Source organism: Neovison vison, chromosome 2 (genome assembly GCF_020171115.1).
Source record: "Neovison vison isolate M4711 chromosome 2, ASM_NN_V1, whole genome shotgun sequence".
NCBI classification, from domain to species: Eukaryota; Metazoa; Chordata; class Mammalia; order Carnivora; family Mustelidae; genus Neogale; species Neogale vison.
Window position 1 is genome coordinate 88,234,349 of NC_058092.1, and position 22,527 is coordinate 88,256,875.

Genomic DNA, 22,527 nt, shown 5'->3' on the forward strand with positions numbered 1-22,527 from the left:
TCCTTAGAAGACTTGTTAATTTCATTTAATTCAATCTGACCATCCCACATAAGGTAAGCACAGAAATGTATGTTGCTTCAGGAGAAAGTGTCTTTCTTTCTTTCTTTTTTTTTTTTTTAAGAATTATTTATTTATTTATTTGACAGACAGATTGCAAGTAGGCAGAGAGGCAGGCAGAGAGAGGGAGGAGGAAGCAGGCTCCCTACTGAGCAGAGAGCCCAATGAGGGGCTTGATCCCAGGATCCTGGGATCATGACCTGAGCCAAAGGCAGAGGCTTTAACCCACTGAGCCACCTAGGCACCCCTGGGAGAAAGTGTCTTTTTGCCTTGGACCTACTCTTGAGCTGAAAAAAGAGCAGGCAGACATTTTATTTATACTAAAGACCCTAAAGTGGTTAATCAAGCTGGAAGACTCAGCCTATTTCATGCCCTAGGCTGTCACTAGAATAAGATCTGCTTCTAGGACATACAGTTTGCTCTTCAAAATCTTTCCATTCTGAAAAAAAAAAAAGCCCACTTCTTTATTTCTTTATAGACATTTATAGGTAATTTAAAAGTAGGAATGTATTCTTCAGTGTTTTTGTGTAACTTCATATAAATAATATTAGAGGTAGAAATGCCATCATAAGGTTAATATAAAATAAGTCTTTGTTGTTACATAAAACATTTCTGATGTTATTTCAGTTTGCTTTTATAAAAGATTTTGTTTATTCATTTGAGAGAGAGAGACAGAGAGACAGAGAGACAGAGAGCATGAGCAGGGTAGGAGAGGCAGAGGGAGAGGGAGAAGCAGACTCCCCGCTCAGCCTGGCGCTCTATCTGAATCTGGGATCATGATCTGAGCCGCAGGCAGATGCCTAACCAACTGAACCACCGAGGTTCCTCTCAATTTATACTTTTAAAAAGAAAGCATAACCGTGGTTCTGTAACTCTTTTCTACTTCTGCTTTGATCCTGACCAATCTCCTTATAAATACTGACCACGGATTTACTTGCTAGAAGGTAAATGAGGATTCTGCAAGGGTTGCTATATACTGATTCTGAACATGAAATGCTTCTAGCAGAACATACTTCTGCAAGATTTTCCATTGTAAATAATCCTGTCATCTCTGGATCTCTGAGAAGCAGCTGCATGATGAATTATTACTTATATGACCATTATAGCCATAGAGACCTAGCAATGGGTAAAATTTTGGGAGACTCTAAAACCTACTCAACTCATCCTTCTGGAGAGCAAAACACATGCTGGTAAAGGAGGATTTGAGAAGTTCTGTCTGATGGATGTGCCTGGGTATTTACATGGTTTATGTTGCCGCTCCTGTTTTGTATCTTTTGTGACTCGTTTGTAAGGCTTGGATTTCACAGGATCCTATTTGCTACTTTGAGCCTCTGTGATCATGCAATTTGTGTAATGTTTTCCATTTTTAAAAATAAATCTTTATAAAAGTTATGCGATGTAAATAGTGCATGTGTTATTAGCTATGATTTAGAAAGGAGCTTACGCTAGGGTGATGACAGTAGCAATAGGAAATCCAGAGCAGTAGCAACTATTTATTTAGCTGTTAGTGTGTATCAGTGTGCCAGGCCCTTCATTAATTTATGTCACAATTACCCAGCATGCAGAAGACCAAGCTTCAGGATCGTTGTCTTTCATGGACCCCATCTAAGCCCTTGAGAGATATGCTGGAAATAGATTCTCAAGGTCATGTCATTGGTGAAATCTGCCCAAGTAAGATCCTTTAACTGTGATCTGTTAAGAATATTATCTTTCCACTCCAACTTCTCTTTGGCATTTTTTCTTGCATTGTGTGGTGTGAAAGGAGGCAGCAAGGAGGAACTTCAATTAGGGATTCATTTATCCAGCGTTTATAGATTTACATGGTAGGGTGTAATTACATGGCTTATAGTTCATATTTATGTAAAATTGTTGCCAGTAATCCTAGTGTAGGAATGGTTTTCTGGAATAATCCTCTCACCCACTGTGTTATAACATAACAAGTAGGAAGACAGAGTTTGCATGATGGCATGCATCTGTCTTACGGCACCCAGAGACTGAAATCTATTGGTAGTAGTAAGAAAACAAGGTATAAAAAGTACAGAAATCAGAAGCTAGCCTGTGAAAAATTCTCACAAAATTATAGTACATATATGAGACAAATGTATAGAGCTTTTCTTAAATTTAAAATAACTTAAAATTTTAAAGTACTTACCAATAACAAGAAGTGAAATTGAAAGAAACAGCTCTAAGCTATTGACAATAAGAATTATTTTTAATCTAACATGTTAGAGAAACTTGTTCTTTCTACTAGAAATTATAAAATTCTCATTTGAAGAGGCACTCAAAGACTGAAGCCAAAAATAAACACACAGAATAAAAGTATTACAAAGACACTTAAGAGAATTAAAGAAAACATTGATTTTTCCCTCTCCCAGATTATCTGATACTTTTGGTATGGGTTCACTTATAATTAAAAATTTCTTATAATGCCTTTATTCACTTAAAAATGTAAATTTTGTAATTTTTTTTGTTATTTGTAATTTTGTATTCTGTTTTTTTAAAGAGTAAAGCCAAATTTTGTGTGCATCTGGCCCAGGATCCATCCATGCCAGGATCCATCTGGGGTCAACATTGTTCTCTAGAGTTTACACTGCTTGGGCCAAGACTAGAACGTCATATGCTTTTTCCTTTCCACTAAGCTTCTTTTTGTTCATATTAAATCAGATGTAAGAGAGAGGAAAAAAATCCAAAGCAATAGAGAAGACCATATCCATATGTGCAAGGAATAGAAAAGGATAAGTAATTCAGTTATTTGTTCATTAATTCTATGGAGTGCCAAATTTGAAGCTGTTTTGTTTAAATGGGCAAATAATACAGCTTTCCCAAGGCAGGTCAATATGCAAAATATTCTCTTGTATTGCTATATATTCATTAAATTGCCTGAGGTATGGAATTTCTCTTGGCAAAAAATATTAATTTATGTATAATTAGAGACTATGTAAAAGTTCTGGAAATATTTCCAATGCTGAAATTGTGAACATATGTTTGAAATTTTGCAAAATGTTTAATTATGAAAAATATCTTTCTGAAATTTTAAATATAGCATACCTTAATCTTGTAAATAGAGCATTACCATGTGGTGATTTTATTTTAGACACGTGGGGAATTCAAACAACTTCTCTCTGAAGGAAAATATTCCTTTCCAAAAGTATGAAACTATTCTAATCTGGATGGTCAAGAAACAGAATGGAAAGCCTTTTCTGCAATAGAGAGTAAACTGGAACCTATTTAAGAAAGAGAATGACCAATCCAGGTAGACAAGACTTGAGTTTATTTATACGATTCATATCTCCCTTCTTGAAAGGACATTTACAAACTTGATTTCAAAATAAAAGAACTTCTGAATGACAAGTGTTCACGTTTTAATTCCAGTATTACAGGTATGGTCTTTTGTGATAAATTAATCAGTTGCAAATGTTCCAGTGAAATCTGGTATCAATTAATTTAACACTTCATATAAGAAATAAAACATTTATTTCCAAGTCTTACATATATTACTTAAAATAGATACAAAGTTCAATTTGTAACTTTAAAATTTTATTGCTGTATCAAGCTACCTGGAAGAAAATTCCTTAGTGGAAAAATGTTTTGATTTTTTTAATAAGTATGACTTTCAAAACAAGCACTGTTAGTAACGATCCACCCATATACTATTTAGAAATTAGGCAGGTCAAATAATGTTTGATATTAATTTGAAAGAAAAGATATAGTATTTGTTGGAAAGGTGCAGGTAAAATAGTATTTGAAGACTATTATAATATGCAATGTGGAATCAAATTCAAGAAATTGATTGATTAAAAAGTATAACATTGAACAAATTCATAAACAATTGCTTTGTTCCCATCTTTTAATATTAATCTGGATGACTGAAGCACACTGAAAACAATGAGATGAGATAAGGTAGTAAAAAATTTGTACATCTAATTGTTTGCTTGATGGAGGCATCGATTTGTTAAAATAGATTCTCATACATATTTTCCTGTCCAAAAATATAAACTTGCTTATTTTCCATATATACAAGGATCCTGTGAAATCCTGGACTCTGAAAAGAAGAAGCTGAGGTATAGCATTGAATGAAGCATCAAAATGCATGATATTTTTGGCTGAAATTCACCAAAGTTACTGTCAGTAGAGAAGAGTGGATCCAGTGTGCTTCCGTGAGTCTTCTAGGTTTTTGCCCCTCTGAGAAATTTGTTGGCGACATCAAATAATCGAACTCTTCAACATCAATATATACAAAGGCATTTTATTATTCATCAAAGAAAGGGAATTAGAGTCATCAGAAATTACAACTTTATTTTTTCATAATACATATATTTATTGCCATCATAGTTCTGCAATTGTCATAAAATTAGAGTCAGATGGAATCCAGAGACACGTGCAAGTTTTGGAAATGGACACATAGATAACAGTATAGAACTGTACATAAAATAATTACAATTTATTAAACACACTGCTTTAGTACATCCTTGATGGATGGGAATGAGCACCATATCTTTTATGAAATATATACCGTTCTCTTCTTTTTTCTACAGCACCAAAGAAATCCAAATAGGAAAAGGAGAGATGAAAATTGGGAATCAAGAATAAGGCCTGTTTCCATCTCAGCCACACTAGCTTGTATTTTTATGATTTTTGAAGCTTTTGTCATGCAAAGATTCTGTCCCCTGCAAGGGCATCGATATTTCTAATCGGTACAAATATACGTAGCAAGTTGTTTTCTCTACCATCCTTATTCAAAACTTGCATGTGGCATAAAATGGGTTGGTGGCACCAAGGTATTTTTTTCTGTTGATTTTGTATGTTCTTCATCCTAATCTTAGCCAAGGAAACAAACAGGACCAACTTCAAATCCAAACTTCTGATTCTGATCACCAAAGTCATTGATCATTACATCAACAATAGGAACTTGATCAATTTTCGGGGTATTGATTTCAATCACAGTTTTTTCATAGCCTTTTCTGGACTGTAAAATTGAGCAGAAATACCAAGTTACACAATCATTTCATAGTTTTAACATACATGTTATTTTTTTCTTAAGCCTCTGAATGGAGGTGAGAAAGTAAGAAAGAAGAGAGCAAGAAAGAAATTTGTCATTATCTTTGTGTGATTCCCTCTTGCTGGTGTTACTGATGTCGTATGTAGTTTTAAATTTTGAATGTTTAATATTTAGCTGTTATTACCCAACTATAATATTCAGATATATTGCACAGTTGAAGAGAATCTTATTGAATTGACAAATACAGTTTAATATGAAAACTGATAATAAAATTGGGTCAGGCTCCTTCATAATAATCTATTCTTACCACTGTAATCATACTACATATATATCAAGATTTTAAGATACAGTATAGAAATTATAGTGCACAAAGTCAGAAGTTAAAGCATGTCTGCTGCTATATCTTAATTTTGTGAATGATTATCAGTATAATACTACTGGGAAATCCAGACACTTGCTACTTTTAATGTGTTTTATTTTCTCTTCTTTGATCTGTGAGTACCCTACCTACTTGGTTGAAGGCATGGGCCTCTTTCTTTGTAACTATGACTTCTTTAATCATCAGCGAAATCAATGAGGTTTTCAGTGTGGTCTCTGGGCCATTTTCTTAAATCAAATTCCCATTGTGTGAAAAGGATAGTTCCAGAAGATAGAAATAACAACAACAACAAAAAATGATAATAACTGCCTAAACAGGTGGTAATACAGAAGCAACGAGAAGCACCTTACAAACAAAATACAAGGGTAAGAATTATCTATGGTATAAATGGTACAATGCCAATCCCTTTATCTTTCATTTTAGAATAATGCTGATTCCTTTATCTGTCATTTTAGAATCATGGATGAAGGAGACAAATTAAATAAAGTTTTTTGGTTTTTTTTTTAAATTTCAAGAATAATGAGCCACAGTAGTTTTCAATGATCAGGAATAATTCCATAGAAATAGCATATGGTCTAAGATTACCTTCTGTTATGGCTTTTAGATTATATGTCTATTTGTATGTTTCAAGTTTGTGTGTGTGTGTGTGTGTGTGCATGTGTATGTATCAGTGGCTTCTAAGATACTGTGTTTTAATGCCAGTGTTGAACATCAGATCTTAATAAAAAATGACATCCAATTCATGAAAGAAACGTGGCTTAAGGCCAAACTGAGGTGGTTACACACTGCCTCCCACCCTGAGAAAGAAGGCAAGTGATTATACTCACCGCACAGCCATCATATAGTGCTTTGATGTAAGGGTTGTTGTCATAGGACATCTCCTCATCATTTGACCCCAGGAACCGAAGTGCTTTGTCGTAACTTCCCGATGACACATCGTACCAGGCTGCTGACTGATGGCATGTGTAGGTGAAATTCTGCCGCGCAGAGGCAGTCAGCAGTTTCAAGAATGTCATTTGCACCATATTAATGGAATTTCCTTCAACATCCAAATAGGAAAGCTGGGAATAAAGAATAAAAAGACACATGAAGATTCTTTGGCTCTTTTATGTTATAAAGGGATAAAAATCACTGCTGACAGTGAACTGTGATCCCAGAAGCACGCGGATGCATCGAGTGACCCATTTTCACGTAGGGGAAGAAAGTAGGCACGGAGAGGCAGAAGACCCAGAGTCAGGATTTTATGAAATCGTTCATGTACTCCCACCTGAGTTACTGCAAGCACTATTTATCTTTGAAAAGAGTCACTTCATTTCTATGCTTCATTGTCCTAACCATTAAAAATTTCCCCCCAAAAACGCTTTTGTTTCCAAGAGATCTTTCATTATATTAGTGTACCTTTTAAAGTAATTTAAATAAGTTTAAATTATAGATTATGAACTCTCATTGTGTTTGTGTATCTTTTTAAATAGCGAAACAGTGGGAACTGAGAATCTTGGTGCAATGCAAAGGTTACCTATCTTGATTTTTTTTTTTTTTTTAGAAAGAGTGCATGTGAGTGGGAGGGGAGGAGCACATGTGGAGGGGGAGGGAGGGAGAAGACTCTCCAGTAGACTCCCATCTCTGCTAAGCACAGAGCCCATGGTAGCTGGATCTCTTGACTCTGAGATCCTGACCTGAGCTGAAACCAAGAGTCCTCAACTAACCCACTGAGCCACCCAGGCAGCCCCTCCCCCATTTTTTAAAAATTTCACCTACTTTTTTAAAAAATTTCATAGTACATCCCACCTGGCCCAAATTTTAAACAAGTTCTTGCAGTTTTTATTTTGGGGCCATAGTTTTCTAAGGTGTTTGGTCTTCTCTTTACTTCACAGACCGAGACCTACCTCTTTGTTCATTCTTAGATGATATACTTACTCACCACTGTGTCACCACCACTAAACATAACGCCTGAGGTGATGAAAGTGAGTATTTGTTGAGTCAGTAAATACTTATTTTGTATTTAGAGCAGGAAGATAATTGAAAATTATTAAAACCCTTTATTAAATTAATAAATTGTTTTATTGGGTACAATCGAAATACTGAGGACTACTGAAACATAGAAACCTAGTTTTTTTTTTAAACATGGAGTAGGAAAGTTACCTAGAATATAGATTTAGCCCATGTAAAGATAGTTACCTATGACTTTCTTCCTTATTGTTGAATTTATTCACTTTTTACTGACTAACGGCCCAGATAGTGAGGAACCTTGTTTGGTTGAAGAAAAAGAAGGAAAACAAACCAAAACAACAAAAAAATGACACCACACACACTGTTCTGTGTATGTATTTTTAACTTCTACACATGTGGTTAAGATGTCACATGGATATTTAATGTAACTTTAAGACTGCAGTGAAGAATTATGTGGAGAACTTCACTAATGTTGTTAATTAATTTGTGTATATTCCCATAGGATAACTACAAAATAGCCATCACTGGAAAATAATAGCTTTTTTAAGAACATCAAACAATTGAATAATTACCTGGATAAATGAGAAACTTTCATTTAAATACATTCTTATTAATATTTTAAACACACATATATTTTTAAACACCTTTTATTATGTCAATTTAGTTTTGGCACCTATCTTAAAATACCTGTAACAAATTATTACTAGTGAACTGGTCATTGTATGAGAAATATATACAAGAAATACCTACGTGAACTTGTGCTCCAATCCAAATAAAAGGTCAAGTCAGTCAGTTCACTTTATAGCCACATGTAGCAATCAGAAAAAACATCACACTTTCCAAAAGTTTTCATTGATATAGAGAACAAAAAATAATTTATGTATTCTCTATACCTGACATTTCTAACATAATCTATTTTTATGATGTCTAGCAGGTACTCAGTGAAATGTATACTTTATCTGATCACATTATTTTGGTAAGTATAGCATATTTCCATGTATTCTGATACAAAACATTTAGACTTCTCTAAAATACCACAGCAGTCTAAGAGATATAGTTGGAGAAAGCTGGAGAACACACGGAATCCTGGACACTACAATTTAGACTTTCACAGTCAGGACCTAGAGATACATAATTTGAGCTTTATTAATGAAGTGTAAGATAAACCATTTCATGCGGAGGTAATAACATACCAGTTTTCCTCTCTTAAACTCACTAAACCAGCTTCCTGGTTTCTCTTTTGGCCATGATGATATTCTTACCTGTTGCAAAGGAACAGGAAGTTAGAAAATAGGTAAAAATTATGAACAATATTGTTTATGTACATACCAGTAATTTTCAGTAAGACTAAAATGCCATAGAAGTTTTAAAATAGTCTATCCTAAACTATAGGCAATGAGATAAAGAGCAAAATTTGAGAGTGATCCTGTGAATTCCCACTTAGTGAAAACGGATTCATTTTCTTCCTGTTTTTTGTTTTTGGGTTTTTTTTTTTTAATTGCTCAAAAAAAGTCAGAGGGGGGCATAACCTACTGACAGTATATTAAGAGCTGAGGGGACACTGGTGGAACTCTTAGGCAAAACCCCTTCGTAAAGGAATGCCTCATAATACCAGCTGGTATCAGCCATCAAGACAAGTACCATCAGTATTTCCTAGTGAAGGGAAGCATCCTGAAAGCATTCAGCCAGTAACTGAGGGTGCCATGCTCTGGAAAAGTCCTTGGCAAGAAGCAAGCCTAATCATCTCCTGCTGGGAAGAATGTTTAGAATCTTTAATAGATCTGCATTTATTGTTTTGCTTTGCAAACATCAGCAAAACATACGGGTATCTAAGTCCTCACTGTAGGGAATTTGAGTTATCAGCGTAAGGGGAGGCATTTTCCATGTTCCCTGGTTTCTTGGGGGGCTACAGGAATTTTATTATGCTTCGCCACAGGCCACGTTTGGTTGGGAATCAGAAGTTGCTTTGCCTCCTGCCACTGCTACCCACCCTTTTCTCACAAACTTCACTTCTCTCAAGAGATTAGACACACCTAAAGCTACTTGTCATGCCTTCACGACTTTCTGTGCCTCTGTATGCCTATACCATTTACTAAGAAGAACGTGATTTATTACAAGATTACAAACAAAGGCAGCATCTATCACCAGAAACTGGAGAATACAATTATGCTAGTGAGAGATCTTTCCCTATATTAGTAATTTGTCTTCATAGCTTTAAAGATAGAACTCAAATGTATGGATACTGCTCGGTAAAAATCAAGAAATGTTTTTGAAAAGACTAAACATTTAAAAAATATGCAAATGCAGACAATACTTTTACTTTATGTAAGATTATAAATTGTGTATTTTGAACATCATGTACAGCTGCGAGTTCTATCGTGCGGTAATTGGGATGAAGAATCCTATGCACGCACTAAAATTTGAGAATCAGCTGTGCTGTGTCATGGAAAAGCCATAGAATTTTAGAGCACAAGCAGGTGCATAAAGAATACATCTGGGTAAAAGATAAAGGAGAGAAGTATTTGTTAACTCTGTGCATCACTTTGGTGTCTTATTCATGCTTATGCAAATGAAATGCTCTAATTACCCTGTAAGAAAAGCAGATAAATGAAAATATGACAGTATAATTTTCCTGTTTAGTTCAATATTGCAAAAACATGGCAAGAACTGTCAACAGTCACCACCAAAACAGACTGGTACTTACTCCCTCAGATTTTTTGTCTGGATAAATGCAAGTCTCACCACCAGACGTGAAATTACAGTAAACTTTGAAGGAATCTCCTGAGCATCCTTGGTTAGGATCAATCCAATATTCACCTAGAGGTAGAAAAAAATATGTCATATAAAAATACATGCATCAGAAAAATGATTGCATTAAATATCAAAGTTTCTCAGCGAAATAAAGAATAGTTAATATTGTTGGGGATCTTTTCCCATGAGAATCACTTTATGTTCCTGGTCATATTGGGGTATGCATTTGAATAGTTCAAGAGTGACCCTTTGCCTTGCCTGAATCAAAGCTTTGCCCGTACAGTCTGCCCGGAACACTCTGGTTCCTAGCACGTTTGTTACTTTTAGATTTCAGCTTAAATGTCACCTCCTCAAATATTAACATTCAGTTTAGCCATTGTAAGTAAATTGCATGCATATTGGAATCAGCTAACTTAACCCTAAATCTCATATGTTTTATTTACTACTTAAATAGTCTGAGTATAATAATCACTGTATTTTTCCTTGGTTTATTCATCTGTAACAATGGAGCTGATAGTATCTACGTAGCCTCAGGGATCATACTTTTGCATTACTTTTATAGCATAAACTTCTTGTAGTAAATGTACCTCTCTTTGAATTAGATGCTAAAAAGTAGGTCTATTTTTATATACTTAAATGTAGCTTGCTATTAATGTCATCATCTAAATGGTGCAGAGCAGATTTTATTGTGTGAATGACGGTGACCATTAAATTAGTAGTAGATGAGTAAAGATGGTAAGTAGTAGGAATAACAAAATTGTTTTAAAATAATTGACAATATGGTTTTTGTTGCTAACAGCTATTGAGAGATAGCATTGAAGTACATCTGATGACACTTTGCTTCCCTCCTACCATTTTCTATGCTGCCACATCATTTTAAATATTACTCTGAATTATGTGAATCTACTGGTTATTAACTTTTCACATTCCAAAATCTCTTACTGCTTAGCTTGTACTAGAACTCTTAAAAACCTAATACCAACCACTTTATCTTTTACTACTACTGTATATAAACAGGGAGAGTACTCTTAATAGTTAATTAGCTTCTACTGTATGTCAGATCACTTGAAATATTTATTTAACAAAAAACATTTAAATTTTTTCTGATTGCACCATTTATAGATTCGCATCTGGAACCAATTGAAATCCTCAGGAAAAAAAAATATATATAAAAAAGGTTAAAATCCATCAGGATTTTACTCATCAGGATAACCACTCTTAATGTTTGATACATTTTACAGTTTTTAGAAATTCTGTGGTATTTTTTTTATGTTCTGTTACCTTTTTTTTTTTTAATTTTATTTTTTCAGTGTTCCAAGATTCATCAGTGGTATTTTTTCTCTTGATTTAATCTGCTAGTATTGCCATTAAGTGTTCTTCAAATAACATAATAATAACTTAATTACCAAGACACCTTTGTTCAATAAATTCTGTATACTATGGATACCATGTACAATTTATCTCAAATTTATTCATCTATTTTTACTATCAGGTCCCTAAATCAAGTCACCACAATTTCTTGCCTAGATTATTCCAACAGCTCCTTAACCAGCTTCTTTGGATTCTACCTTGCTTTTTTCCAAATTACTTCAAAGTCATTTTCCGCTTTGCTCACTACTTTTTAGACATGGAGACATTCGGTTTCTCGAACACACCAGAACCTTGTCTTCTTCAAGGCTTTCAAACTACCCATATCCTCTGCCCAGAACACCCTTTCCATTCTTTGCATAACTGGCTACCTCTTTATAGGTTTCAGCTTAAATGTTACCTCCTTAAATATTAACATCTTATTTATCCAAAATCGAATCATCCCTTACTTATCTACTCATTTTTTCCACAATATCTGTCATAATATGCTATAAATACTACTTATGATTTTTATGTCTCCATTGTTTGATAATAGTAGCTCAAAGGCATTATTCCTTCCGCATTATCTATGAATCTCTGTCTGAAGAACAGTGTCTGGCACTGTTTAATTAATTAACTAATATTTAATTGCAATTAATTAACACATTGAAGATAATAATACTCGTTATTATATGGAAACCACAGGGAACTATAGCTCACGGTGAACTCTCCATTTTCCAAAATTTACAAAAATTTTTCTTGACTTCTCAGATTCTAATTAATCATATCATGTTTTATAACTCAGTACATGTTGTAATCTTTTATATTTGAATTTCTTTTTTATTTTTAAAGTTTTTATTTGTTTATTTGACACATCAGAAGTAGGCAGAGAGGCAGGCAGAGAGAGAGAGAGCGAGAGGAGGAGGAAGCAGGCTCCCTGCAGAGCAGAGAGCCCGATGCGGGGCCCGATCCCAGGACCCTGGGATCATGACCTGAGCCAAAGGCAGAGGCTTTAAACACTGAGCCACCCAGGCACCCCTTCTATTTGAATTTCAATAAAGTATGATTATCTTAGCTAGATCAAAGTCTGAATCATTCTTATAAATCACTGCTTTATTACTGAACTGAATATATCTTTTTCACATACACATATTATACATTTGAAGACCTTGGTTATTAGTCTATATGGAACCCTTAGTAGCTACCTGTGTTTTAGTTTCAACAGGTTATTCTTGATTAAGAAAAAATTTTATGACATTCTTCCTTTATGGTGGTGGCTGTTTCTGAATCACATTGAAATTTTCTGTCTGTATTGAATTATTTAGATCTCAGTTACAGCATTCTTATATGATTGACAGAGAAAAATAATATTGTCCCAACAGTAAAAAGAGTGATAAAATATTTACACGTAAAGTGGGAGATTTAAGATGACCTTGTTAGTTTAATAATTAGGTGAGTTTCTTAACTAACTCAAGATACTTGAAACTATTGTCCTCCTAGGATGGGTATGTAAATGTTTATGTTAAATGGTAGGTATAGGGGCACCTGGGTGGCTCAGTGGGCTAAAGGCTCTGCCTTCGGCTCAGGTCATGATCCTAGTGTCCTGGGATAGAGCCCCGCATCGGGCTCTCTGCTCTACGGAGAGCCTGGTTCCTCCTCTCTCTGCCTGCCTCCCTGCCTGCCTCCTTTATTTTTTAAAAAATAAAATCTTTTTAAAAAATGGTAAGTATAATAAAATATCTAGATTATTATTACAAATAAATTGTTCACAGCTCAATTATTTGTGGATCCATTACACAAATTTTTGCCCCAAGCTATCTGAATTCTTAAATATTCTATTAACCAAATGACTGCTAAACTGATAGGTCAAATACCATTCAGTTGAGCTCTTAATCATGTTAACTTTATTCATATCAATGTAAAATAACTTAGGTTATAGGATATAAATAATTATATACTAATGTACACATGCATGCACACAAAAAACCTGTTCTATGTTAGTACAGGGAAAATGCATTTATGTTATCTATAATCATCCAAAAATGGCAAAGGACTCTCTGAAGCAGATCTTAAATTGCACAGTGTAAATGACTTTTTCTGTCTACAAGATTGGAATGAATAATCATTTGCTTTAGTTTTATTTAGATTCTATATTAAACATTTAACTAGAATTAAAGAGCTGACAATGCATCGTCATAACTTAGAGGTTCAGTACATTTGCTGTGTCATTGTATTATTAACATACCATCTGGGAAGTCAGGATGGCTGAGTTGCAGGTCTTTGCAAGTTCGGGCTGGGTTAGTCTGAGTACCCATTGGAAACTTCATATGTTCGATGTCTTGTTTCAGGGAATTGAGGGAACCGAATATTTCCTCCATTCCATCTGAGTAATCAAGAATATTATCACCTGCATCTGCTTGCATGTTTTCAACATGTCTTCTTGTTTTTTTGGGTGACAAGATTGGTAAAGGCTGAATGACTTCGCCAGGTGGACCCTGGGAAAGAGATAACGTGCATGTAATTGCTTCTGAAGATAGAATATTCTGCATAATTATCACTAGTTATGTCACTGTTATAAGAAATTACAGTTGGTTTAGATTTTCAATGTTTTTCCTATTTTCAATGTTTTCTCTAATTGCTAATATAGATAGATAGATAGATAGATAGATATGTAAACTTGGTAAGTTTTTTAAAAATAATCTAGTAGGGATACTAAAGTAGACACCAACTCTGATGATATCTGGAACTTTTTCTACATAAGTAATGTAGCAAAAGATTTGTGTGAACATATGTGCATTACCTGATTATTTATTAATTAGTCCTCATTTACCTGTCTTATCTCCACAACTAGATTTTAGTCTCTGAAGATTAAAACACCATTTTTAGGGTTCTTATGCTACTTAATGAGTTGTCTATTGTGCTTGATAATAATTTATATTATGAAATGTTAAACTTTTAAAAATGCACATTAACTTATTACAAATAGAAGTTAAAACTGCATAAATTTTTTAAAAAGCTTAGAAAATGCAACCAGACTTGAATTTGCATTTATGGCAAGAGTAGAACTACAGCAAATAGTTAAATCCATACTGGTATGGATTGTGTCACAAAAAGTTCTCTGTAGAAGTCCTAAGCACCAGTACCATAGAATAAGACCTCATTTTGAAATGAGGTCTCTGTAGATATAATTAGTTAAGTAAATATAAGGGCATTAGGGTGGATCCTAGCTCAATATGACTGGTATCCTTATAAGAGGAAATTTATGGGACACACATAGAAGATGATAGGAAAAGATAGGAGAAGACGGCCATTTATGAGCCAAGGAGAGGACCATGGAACAGACCTTCAGTTCCACAGTCCTCAGAAGGAACCGATGCTTCCCACAGTCTGATCTAGGACTTGTGGCTGTTAGAACTGTCAGACAGTACATTTATATTATTTAAGTCACCTTGTTTGTGGTGCCCGTTATGGCAGCCCTAGTAAGGTGGATCTCTCACTTAGTAGTAATGTGAAGCCTGGAAAATGTCAGCATTAATAAATGTTACAAATTGCTATTGCTTTTTGGTTGATCATTATATACAGTAGGAAAACAAATGCCAAGTATCTAAACTCTTGTCTTTATTCCTAGTGTGGTCAGACATATATATATATATATTTGTGGCATACAATCAATTGCTTTCATAAAAATGTGACATAAAAAAGTATGTCATTTTCTTGAAAAACAAATAAAAACAAGATTATCATAATATATAGTTAATGTATCTTTATATATTCAATTAAAAGAAAACCTTGGCATGGCGACCTGATTACGTAATATAGTTGCTATTTCCTAGAAAAATCAGCACTTTGAGAAAATGTCTTTTTTTCCATCCTTCTTATAAATTCAGAGAAATCACTGGCAGTCTCAGGATGCTAACTGCCGGGACATCAGTCTTGTTACTCTGCACTTACCGGAGGCCCAGGAGGCCCTGGAAGACCACTGTCACCCTTCTGGCCGGCAGGTCCCTGTGGGGGGTGGGGTGGGCAAAGGAACAAGATAAATGAAGAACAAGGCATTTGAGTGGACTTCCCTGAAAAATGAAAACCCAAATGCAAAAGTACTTACAGCAGAGCCTTTGGTACCCTTTGGACCTTGAGGGCCCTAGAAAAAAGCAAAGGCAAAAGGGCAGATAAAAATCTGGAGAATTCATGACTCTTTGGTCTATTTATAAGTTTACTTTACAAAATTCTTTTGTCTCATACTTACTGGTAAGCCTGGGGGACCAGGCGGACCTATGGGACCAGCAGGACCTGGAATTCCCTGCAGAGAGAAGCATCCAAATTAGAGTTTTCCTCAGCTAGTTTATGCATAAGATTAGTGCATAACACCACAACTGCAGGGTTTCGATTCTGCAGAAATATGTAAGAATAGCCTAAAACTTTTCATTGTGAATCTAAGAAATAACCTTTGCAAGGTAATCTGTACTTTTTTCCCCATTTGCTTCAATGTCTGTATCTTTATAGATATAAAGCAGCCTTCAGAATAATAACTTGTATGTTTTGGAAATTCGATAAATTTTTGTGTAATTAACTACTGAACTATAATTTTTGGATTTCTAACTTATCATGTTTTTAATTTATTACTTTAAGATTAAGCAAATTTCTTTTTGAAAACATCACTGACTTAAAGAGATTAAAGATACTCTAAATCACCCCCTTGGTCATGTTTATTGGAATGTGCACATGTGCGAGTGTGTGTGTGTGTGTGTGTGTGTGTGTGTGTGTATACGACTGGAAAGGAGTAGGAGAATAATTTATATCTTTACTCACTCCATCCCCCTTTGCTCCTGGAGATCCTTGAGTTCCAGGGAGTCCTCTGTCACCCTTTTCACCTTGTTCGCCTGGAGGACCAATCAGGCCAATTAAACCCGGATGTCCCTTTAGAAGGCAGAGAAAAGAAATTTAACAATATATAAATTACAACCATCTACTAAACTACAGTCATAAAATAATTGCACACGAAGTTTACAAAACATAAAAGTAAAAAAAAAAAATAGAAACTTTAACCCTTTCTGAATGATATAAAGGATTAAGAACCTGCTTTTCTCTTACCTAACAGGATCATTTACTGCTTATATCAAGGAAGAATTCTATTGGTGGGGAGGAATTTTAGGAAACAGAATGCTTTCTAAAAATATCATCTTTAGTGTTTCATTTACTTAAAATGAATTCAACACTAAGAATTATTTCATTGATGAAATAACTGAAAAGTCATTATTTTAGTAAGCATATTTTATATGAAATTATTTCTACTTTTCAGAAATTCTATAGTCCTTAAGAGACATTTGGAAATTTAAAAGTAATCCAAAAAACATTAATGGCCTTCTAAAAAGGCGTATTTTCTTTAATTATTTGGTGCAACTGAGCATACATTCTGGAAGATCAAATTACTACTTCAAAGGTATTATAGCTTAAATTTTTCATTTTCATGTTTAAAAACATGAAAATGGGCATTTTGTTATTCCATCTGTTTATTTTCTGAAGGGTTATTTTAGTATAACCATATGCTTTCTCCATATGGTTCCAACAAGGGGACATTGAAAAAACATAACACTGAATTCTGATACATTTTTCACTATGACTTTGTATATTTTCTCTCCTCTAAATTCATCTGGGAAACAGAGGATTGGCAGCTTTTTCCTTGGTTAGAAGGACAAAGATATTCTTTGAAATTTCCTTTTGAGTGATTTTCATATGAAAAATTATTGTCTCTGCTATTGGGATATCAAAATTGTAGTAACATGTGTTTTTACTCTCACCTTCTCACCCTTGGAACCAGGGTCACCTTTGAGACCAGGTAAACCAGGAGGTCCCTAAATAATAAGAAATAATAAACATACATAGAATAGGTATGAGTTAGAGAATCATATTACTACCCACAGGGCAAGTCTGGTTTTGGTAATATGACAGAGTTCAAAAACAATTAATAATGATTAGTGCTTACTCTTCAGGATTCAAAATAATTTTGCTTGTTTAAAACTCTATGGTTTAATATTTAACCACAATTATAAAGCATCCTATCGACAAGTTGGACCACAGAAATGTGAAATTAGAAACAAGGCATGGTTTGTATGGTCTTTAAACTAAAAAAGGATAAATTTTTAAATAATTTTAGAAGAAGGGATTTCCAAATTATACATCAAATCAAATATTTCGCTTGTCAAATACATTACAAAGTCAAATACATTAGAGTATTTCCTGAAAAATTAAAAAAAATTCCCCAAATATTTTTGACAGTCAACTGACCTTTGATAACCACTTTTCCTAAGCAAACTCAAACAGTATTTTTAACCGTAATTCCTGCAGAATCTTTTATATAAATGTTTGTAAATTAAATAATAAAACAATTAGCTTTTTCATATAAACATCTCTATTTTACCAGTTAACTATTTTATGGTCCAAGGATAACACATTTATCCATTTATGCTAAATTATATTTTTATGAAAATCATGGCATGCCTTCATCAACTAATTCTTAGTTCTGACCCCTGCCCATGGAATTATTCATAAATGACTTTGTAACAAACATTTTTATATAAAAATCAGTGTATCCCATATTGAAGGTAATACAAAGTATGACCCTTGTTTTGAAACTAATGACAAATGAAACTGGCAAGTGTTTCTGTCAGAAGAAGTGGAACTGACACTAAAAGATGGTTAGTAAGGATGTGATTGATGAAATCAGAGTCAAGATAAGGCTACAAAATGTAGGTCACTACTACCTGCAGTAGTAAGTCTGCCAGAAAAACAAAGCAAAATATTTCTACAGTTTCTCTATGAATTTGAATTATTTATATTGAATTGAATTTTAAAATTATAGTTTCAGTAACGTTTTTTAACATGGCACTTAGGAAGCGAATTGTTTTAACTTTTACCAAACTATACCATTGTATATAGATACTATTGGATCTTCTTCAAGGCTACCATCAGCAATTTTTTTTCTCTCTACCCAGACACTTTGAATCTTCCATGTGAAAGAGCACGTTAAGTCTCAGTTCATCATCTTTGTGAATTTAAAGTATTAAGAGCCATGGATCTGACCCAAGTAGTTTGATGTAATTTAAAAAGTATGGGCTCAGAATAGGATAGACTTGGGATAGAAGCCAGCCTCTCTTATTAGCAATTTAAATCAGCTAACCAAAAAGAGCTTCAGTTTTCTCATCTATAAATCGAGGATTGTAATTCCTGTCTCCTTAGATTGAATAGATGAGCCTTTTGGATTCCTTAATTACTCACATCTGTACCTTAAACCAAATCCCTGATCATCAGGGGAAAATAAGAACAGGATTCGTACAATTAGTACTGTGTAACAATAGTATTTAGGACTAATATTTATTATATATATTTGTATTTGTTTTAATTTATGGAAGATTTGAAATTCTCTAAGTATATTGATATAGAAGTGGGCAATTTCCATACCTCATCCCATTACCTATAGATACAAATTATTTTCATGTGCAATCTTAAATGTGAATGTGCCTAATAGTGATCTTTTTAAAAAAGATGTTATTTATTTATTTGACAGAGGAAGAGAGAGCACAAGCAGGGGGAACAGCAGAGAGAGAGGGAGAAGCAGTCTCCCCACTGAGCAAGGAGCCCTACGTGGAGCTCGACCCCAGTACCCTGAGACCATGACCCGAGTCGAAGGCAGAGGCTTAGCCCAGTGAGCCACCCAGGCGTCCCTAATAATAATTCTTCTAACAAGGAGAAAATTATTAATCCTCAGACATAAATTTATACTAATTCAGTTTAGACTTTCTTTTGTATAAAAATAATCATGCCACTTTGTTAAATCCCTTACAGACAAAAAGTAGATGACAAAGATATTACCAAATTTACCTACAAGTATATTCCAAGGCTGGGTTTGAAAACCGAACTTTCATCGTATTTACTAACACCCTATCATAGTGGACCTCAAAGTGTCGTCCTCAGAACAGCAGCATTAGCATCATCTGTGAACTTTGTACAAGAAAAACAAATTCTTGGGCCTCACTCGGACCAACTGAATCTGAGATTCTCCAGTTAAGAGACCAGGGATCTGTTTCGTAAGTTTGATACTCATTACGCTTTGGGAGAGATGGTTCTGTGGTGTTAGGTCCCAAACAGGTTAAATCAATATGCAAATCAGAATAGCATAAAAAATCTCATTTATGTTCAAATAAAAGCATTACATATTTAGTTCTACTAGTTTAATAAATTTTAAGTTAAGGGAATATATTTTACGACTACTATTTTCTGATTTTATCAGAAATGCATGATGAATCATGAGGAAAATAATGTTTCCCTATAACACATTTTAAAAGGCATAATATCAATGAGTAATGGAATCACTTAAATAATTACTTGAGACCATGTCACCCTTGGGATAAATGCCAAAGACTCTACATGTTAGAACAAGGTGGCATAAAAAAGTATGAAAAAAATGGTTCTAGTAAAAACATAGCTGCATGAAAGAACCATGTGCTTGTACCAGTAGTAGAAACCTTTTAAGAATATTGGTTTAACCTGACATAATGTCAATTAAAAGTAAATATATTCTCCAGACTAAAAATACAAAACTATGTACAGGCTAGATTTTTTTCTTTCTTCACTTCTCATTCTACACTCAAACTTTTTTTGGGTGTATGATATACTTTACAGAAATTTTGCTCTAAGTGGGAGATCTGGTAGGGATGCTGCTTGCCAAACATCAATATTCTAATCACTGCTTCATTCAGAGTCTCAGGTCTAACCACACATTAGTTGGGTGACCTTGGAGCTATCACTTATTATCTCTGAGCTTCACTTATGAAGATACTCTAATAGTAATAACTGAATCACAGTATTGTAATAATGAAAGAGAAATCAGACCTACAAAAATACTGTATAAACAATGCAGTGGAGCATTTTTTGAAAAATTACAGTTATCAATCAGGCTTCTCTCCACATTCTTCTAGTATAAGCTAAAATGGCAAAAAAGGAGAAGGAAAAGGAAAAGGAGAAGAGGAGGGAGAAGAGAAAGAGGATAAGGATGAAGGTGAAGAAGTACTGGGATTCTAATTACTCAGGCTTAATGTGAAATATACCAGACATTGTGTTCACGCATTTTAAATCATTTCTATAAATGTACATAAAAGAGCTAGAGGAAATGAGGATTAATTCCTCTAAGCTAATAATTTCTTATGAACTTGCAAACATTATCTGAGGGCAAATGTACCAAGCAAAATAAGTTTCCTATCATTTTCATCAGGTGGAAATAGAAATTGGTAAAGTTATGATATTGATAGCAGTTATAAATAAGGCTCTGAACTTGGAATATATAAAAAATATCAATTCTGCATATAAAAATGCTATTCCAAGTACATATTTTCTATTTCCTATTTAGGATATTGCAAATTGAAAAACCCTAGGGAAATGCATAATTCATAAGTAATAAGTGAAAAGGAAAACAAGGATAATACATTCTTAAGTGTCTAGAATATACAATCAAACATTTTCCCCTGCAGTATTATGCTTTACAGAATATTTGCTTTGATATGCATCTCAAAACTCTAATGCATTGAAGTTTAAAGAAACTGTAGATCCCACACTATATTTAGAATGCAATATCGTGAAATAATATTTAATTTGGTGAAAAGCAAATGCTTTACTATTTAAACCAGGTGAATCATTTTGGAATGCTACGTATCTCAACCCTGCCTACAGAAAATTCAAAGGTAGCATAAAAAAAAAAAATCAAACTGCATTCAGTAAGCCATCCGACCAGTTTTTCAGGCACTTATGGTTTGAAAAATAATGCTATCAGATATTTTATTTATCAGTATGTGAATAGAAGGAATGTCTGATTATATTATGGTAATTTTTCATCTCTTTTGCTTGTTAACTACCTGAAAATTTGATTCAACTTAAAAAATGCTTTTATTATTCTTTATATAATCTCATCATTGTCCTTAGCTTTCTGTTAGCTCTCATATGTACTAGTTAATCTATCCTCGGTTCCATATGGTGATTCTAAATATATATGTACATAAATTCATGCATTTATAGAAGTTTAATTTTTACTATGAGAAATGTCTAACTTTTAAAGTGAAAAATAAATACTGTACCATATCTGAACTCTAGTAGAGCTGATTACAGAGTAGGCAAGGACCAAACACGTAACATTTTAAAAGTTTTAAAAGATCTGTTTCACTCTCACCCCGAAGAATTTCCATTTTAAAGGTTAACATAAATTTGTATATAAAATACCTATAAAATACCACTTTAAGTAAAGTCAGTGTATAAGGAAGTGTATAAATGCTCTCTGATAAAACAAAAAGCCAGAGGAAAAGGCATGGCATCCATACTGCTGAACGCTCTGTTAAAGCACGATCATCTACCTGGGTAGATGGCTATCTGGAGTGATGAAGGCACATTAAGTCCTACTTACTGAACAGCTAAGTTGTATTTAAAAGTTGGGGAAAGGGGAATGTTGGGTGGTATTGTCTGACTAGTGGACCCTACAGCAGGAAGTTTCAGGCAGCTTCTAGAAGGGCAAAAGAGACCCAACAGGTAGCTGCGGAAATACGGTGATAAACAGGCTTCTGAAACGTGTGCAGACTGGGATGTGCATGTGAATATATTTATAACTGTAATGAGGAAAAACACATTATGGAGAGAATATTCAGATGAATTTCACATGGATTAATTTCAGAGATGAATGCAAATTTGTAAGAGTTTTGAAATCTCTTATTTTTACCTCCCACATTTTTAAGCCTTCCATATACACATTTAAGCCTCTTTTTTTCCTCCTTTAATAGTCTTACCATACTTCTGAGGAGGGAAAGGTCCCCAGAGGAAAGGGCATTTTAACAGTCCTACTCTGAATACAGTTAGCATTCTCTACTTGATTCTATTATAGTACTTACCTACTTTATACTCTAACTGCTGTAAGCACAATTTATTTATTGGTCCTTTTCATTTGTTTAACAATCAGTGTCTTTCAAACAAATTTAGTTAACTTTTTTTAAGTAAACTCTACTCCCAA

General features: G+C 34.0%; 1 protein-coding gene across 2 annotated transcripts in view; it reads right to left on the bottom strand.

Annotated features, from left to right (window-relative positions):
• Positions 1-3,311: 3,311 nt before the first annotated feature.
• The window catches only part of COL11A1 (collagen type XI alpha 1 chain), a 201,271-nt gene continuing 182,055 nt past the window's right edge, over positions 3,312-22,527 (bottom strand). For both annotated transcript variants that reach the window (XM_044238784.1, XM_044238783.1), the window contains exons 58-67: positions 17,282-17,335; positions 16,293-16,400; positions 15,730-15,783; positions 15,589-15,624; positions 15,435-15,488; positions 13,729-13,978; positions 10,090-10,202; positions 8,579-8,647; positions 6,263-6,496; positions 3,312-5,023 (exon numbers count right to left, since the gene is read on the bottom strand). In XM_044238784.1, the coding sequence (XP_044094719.1) occupies positions 4,877-5,023; positions 6,263-6,496; positions 8,579-8,647; positions 10,090-10,202; positions 13,729-13,978; positions 15,435-15,488; positions 15,589-15,624; positions 15,730-15,783; positions 16,293-16,400; positions 17,282-17,335 (1,119 nt within the window). In that variant the 3' untranslated portion in view covers positions 3,312-4,876. The remainder of the gene's footprint in view (positions 5,024-6,262; positions 6,497-8,578; positions 8,648-10,089; positions 10,203-13,728; positions 13,979-15,434; positions 15,489-15,588; positions 15,625-15,729; positions 15,784-16,292; positions 16,401-17,281; positions 17,336-22,527) is intronic.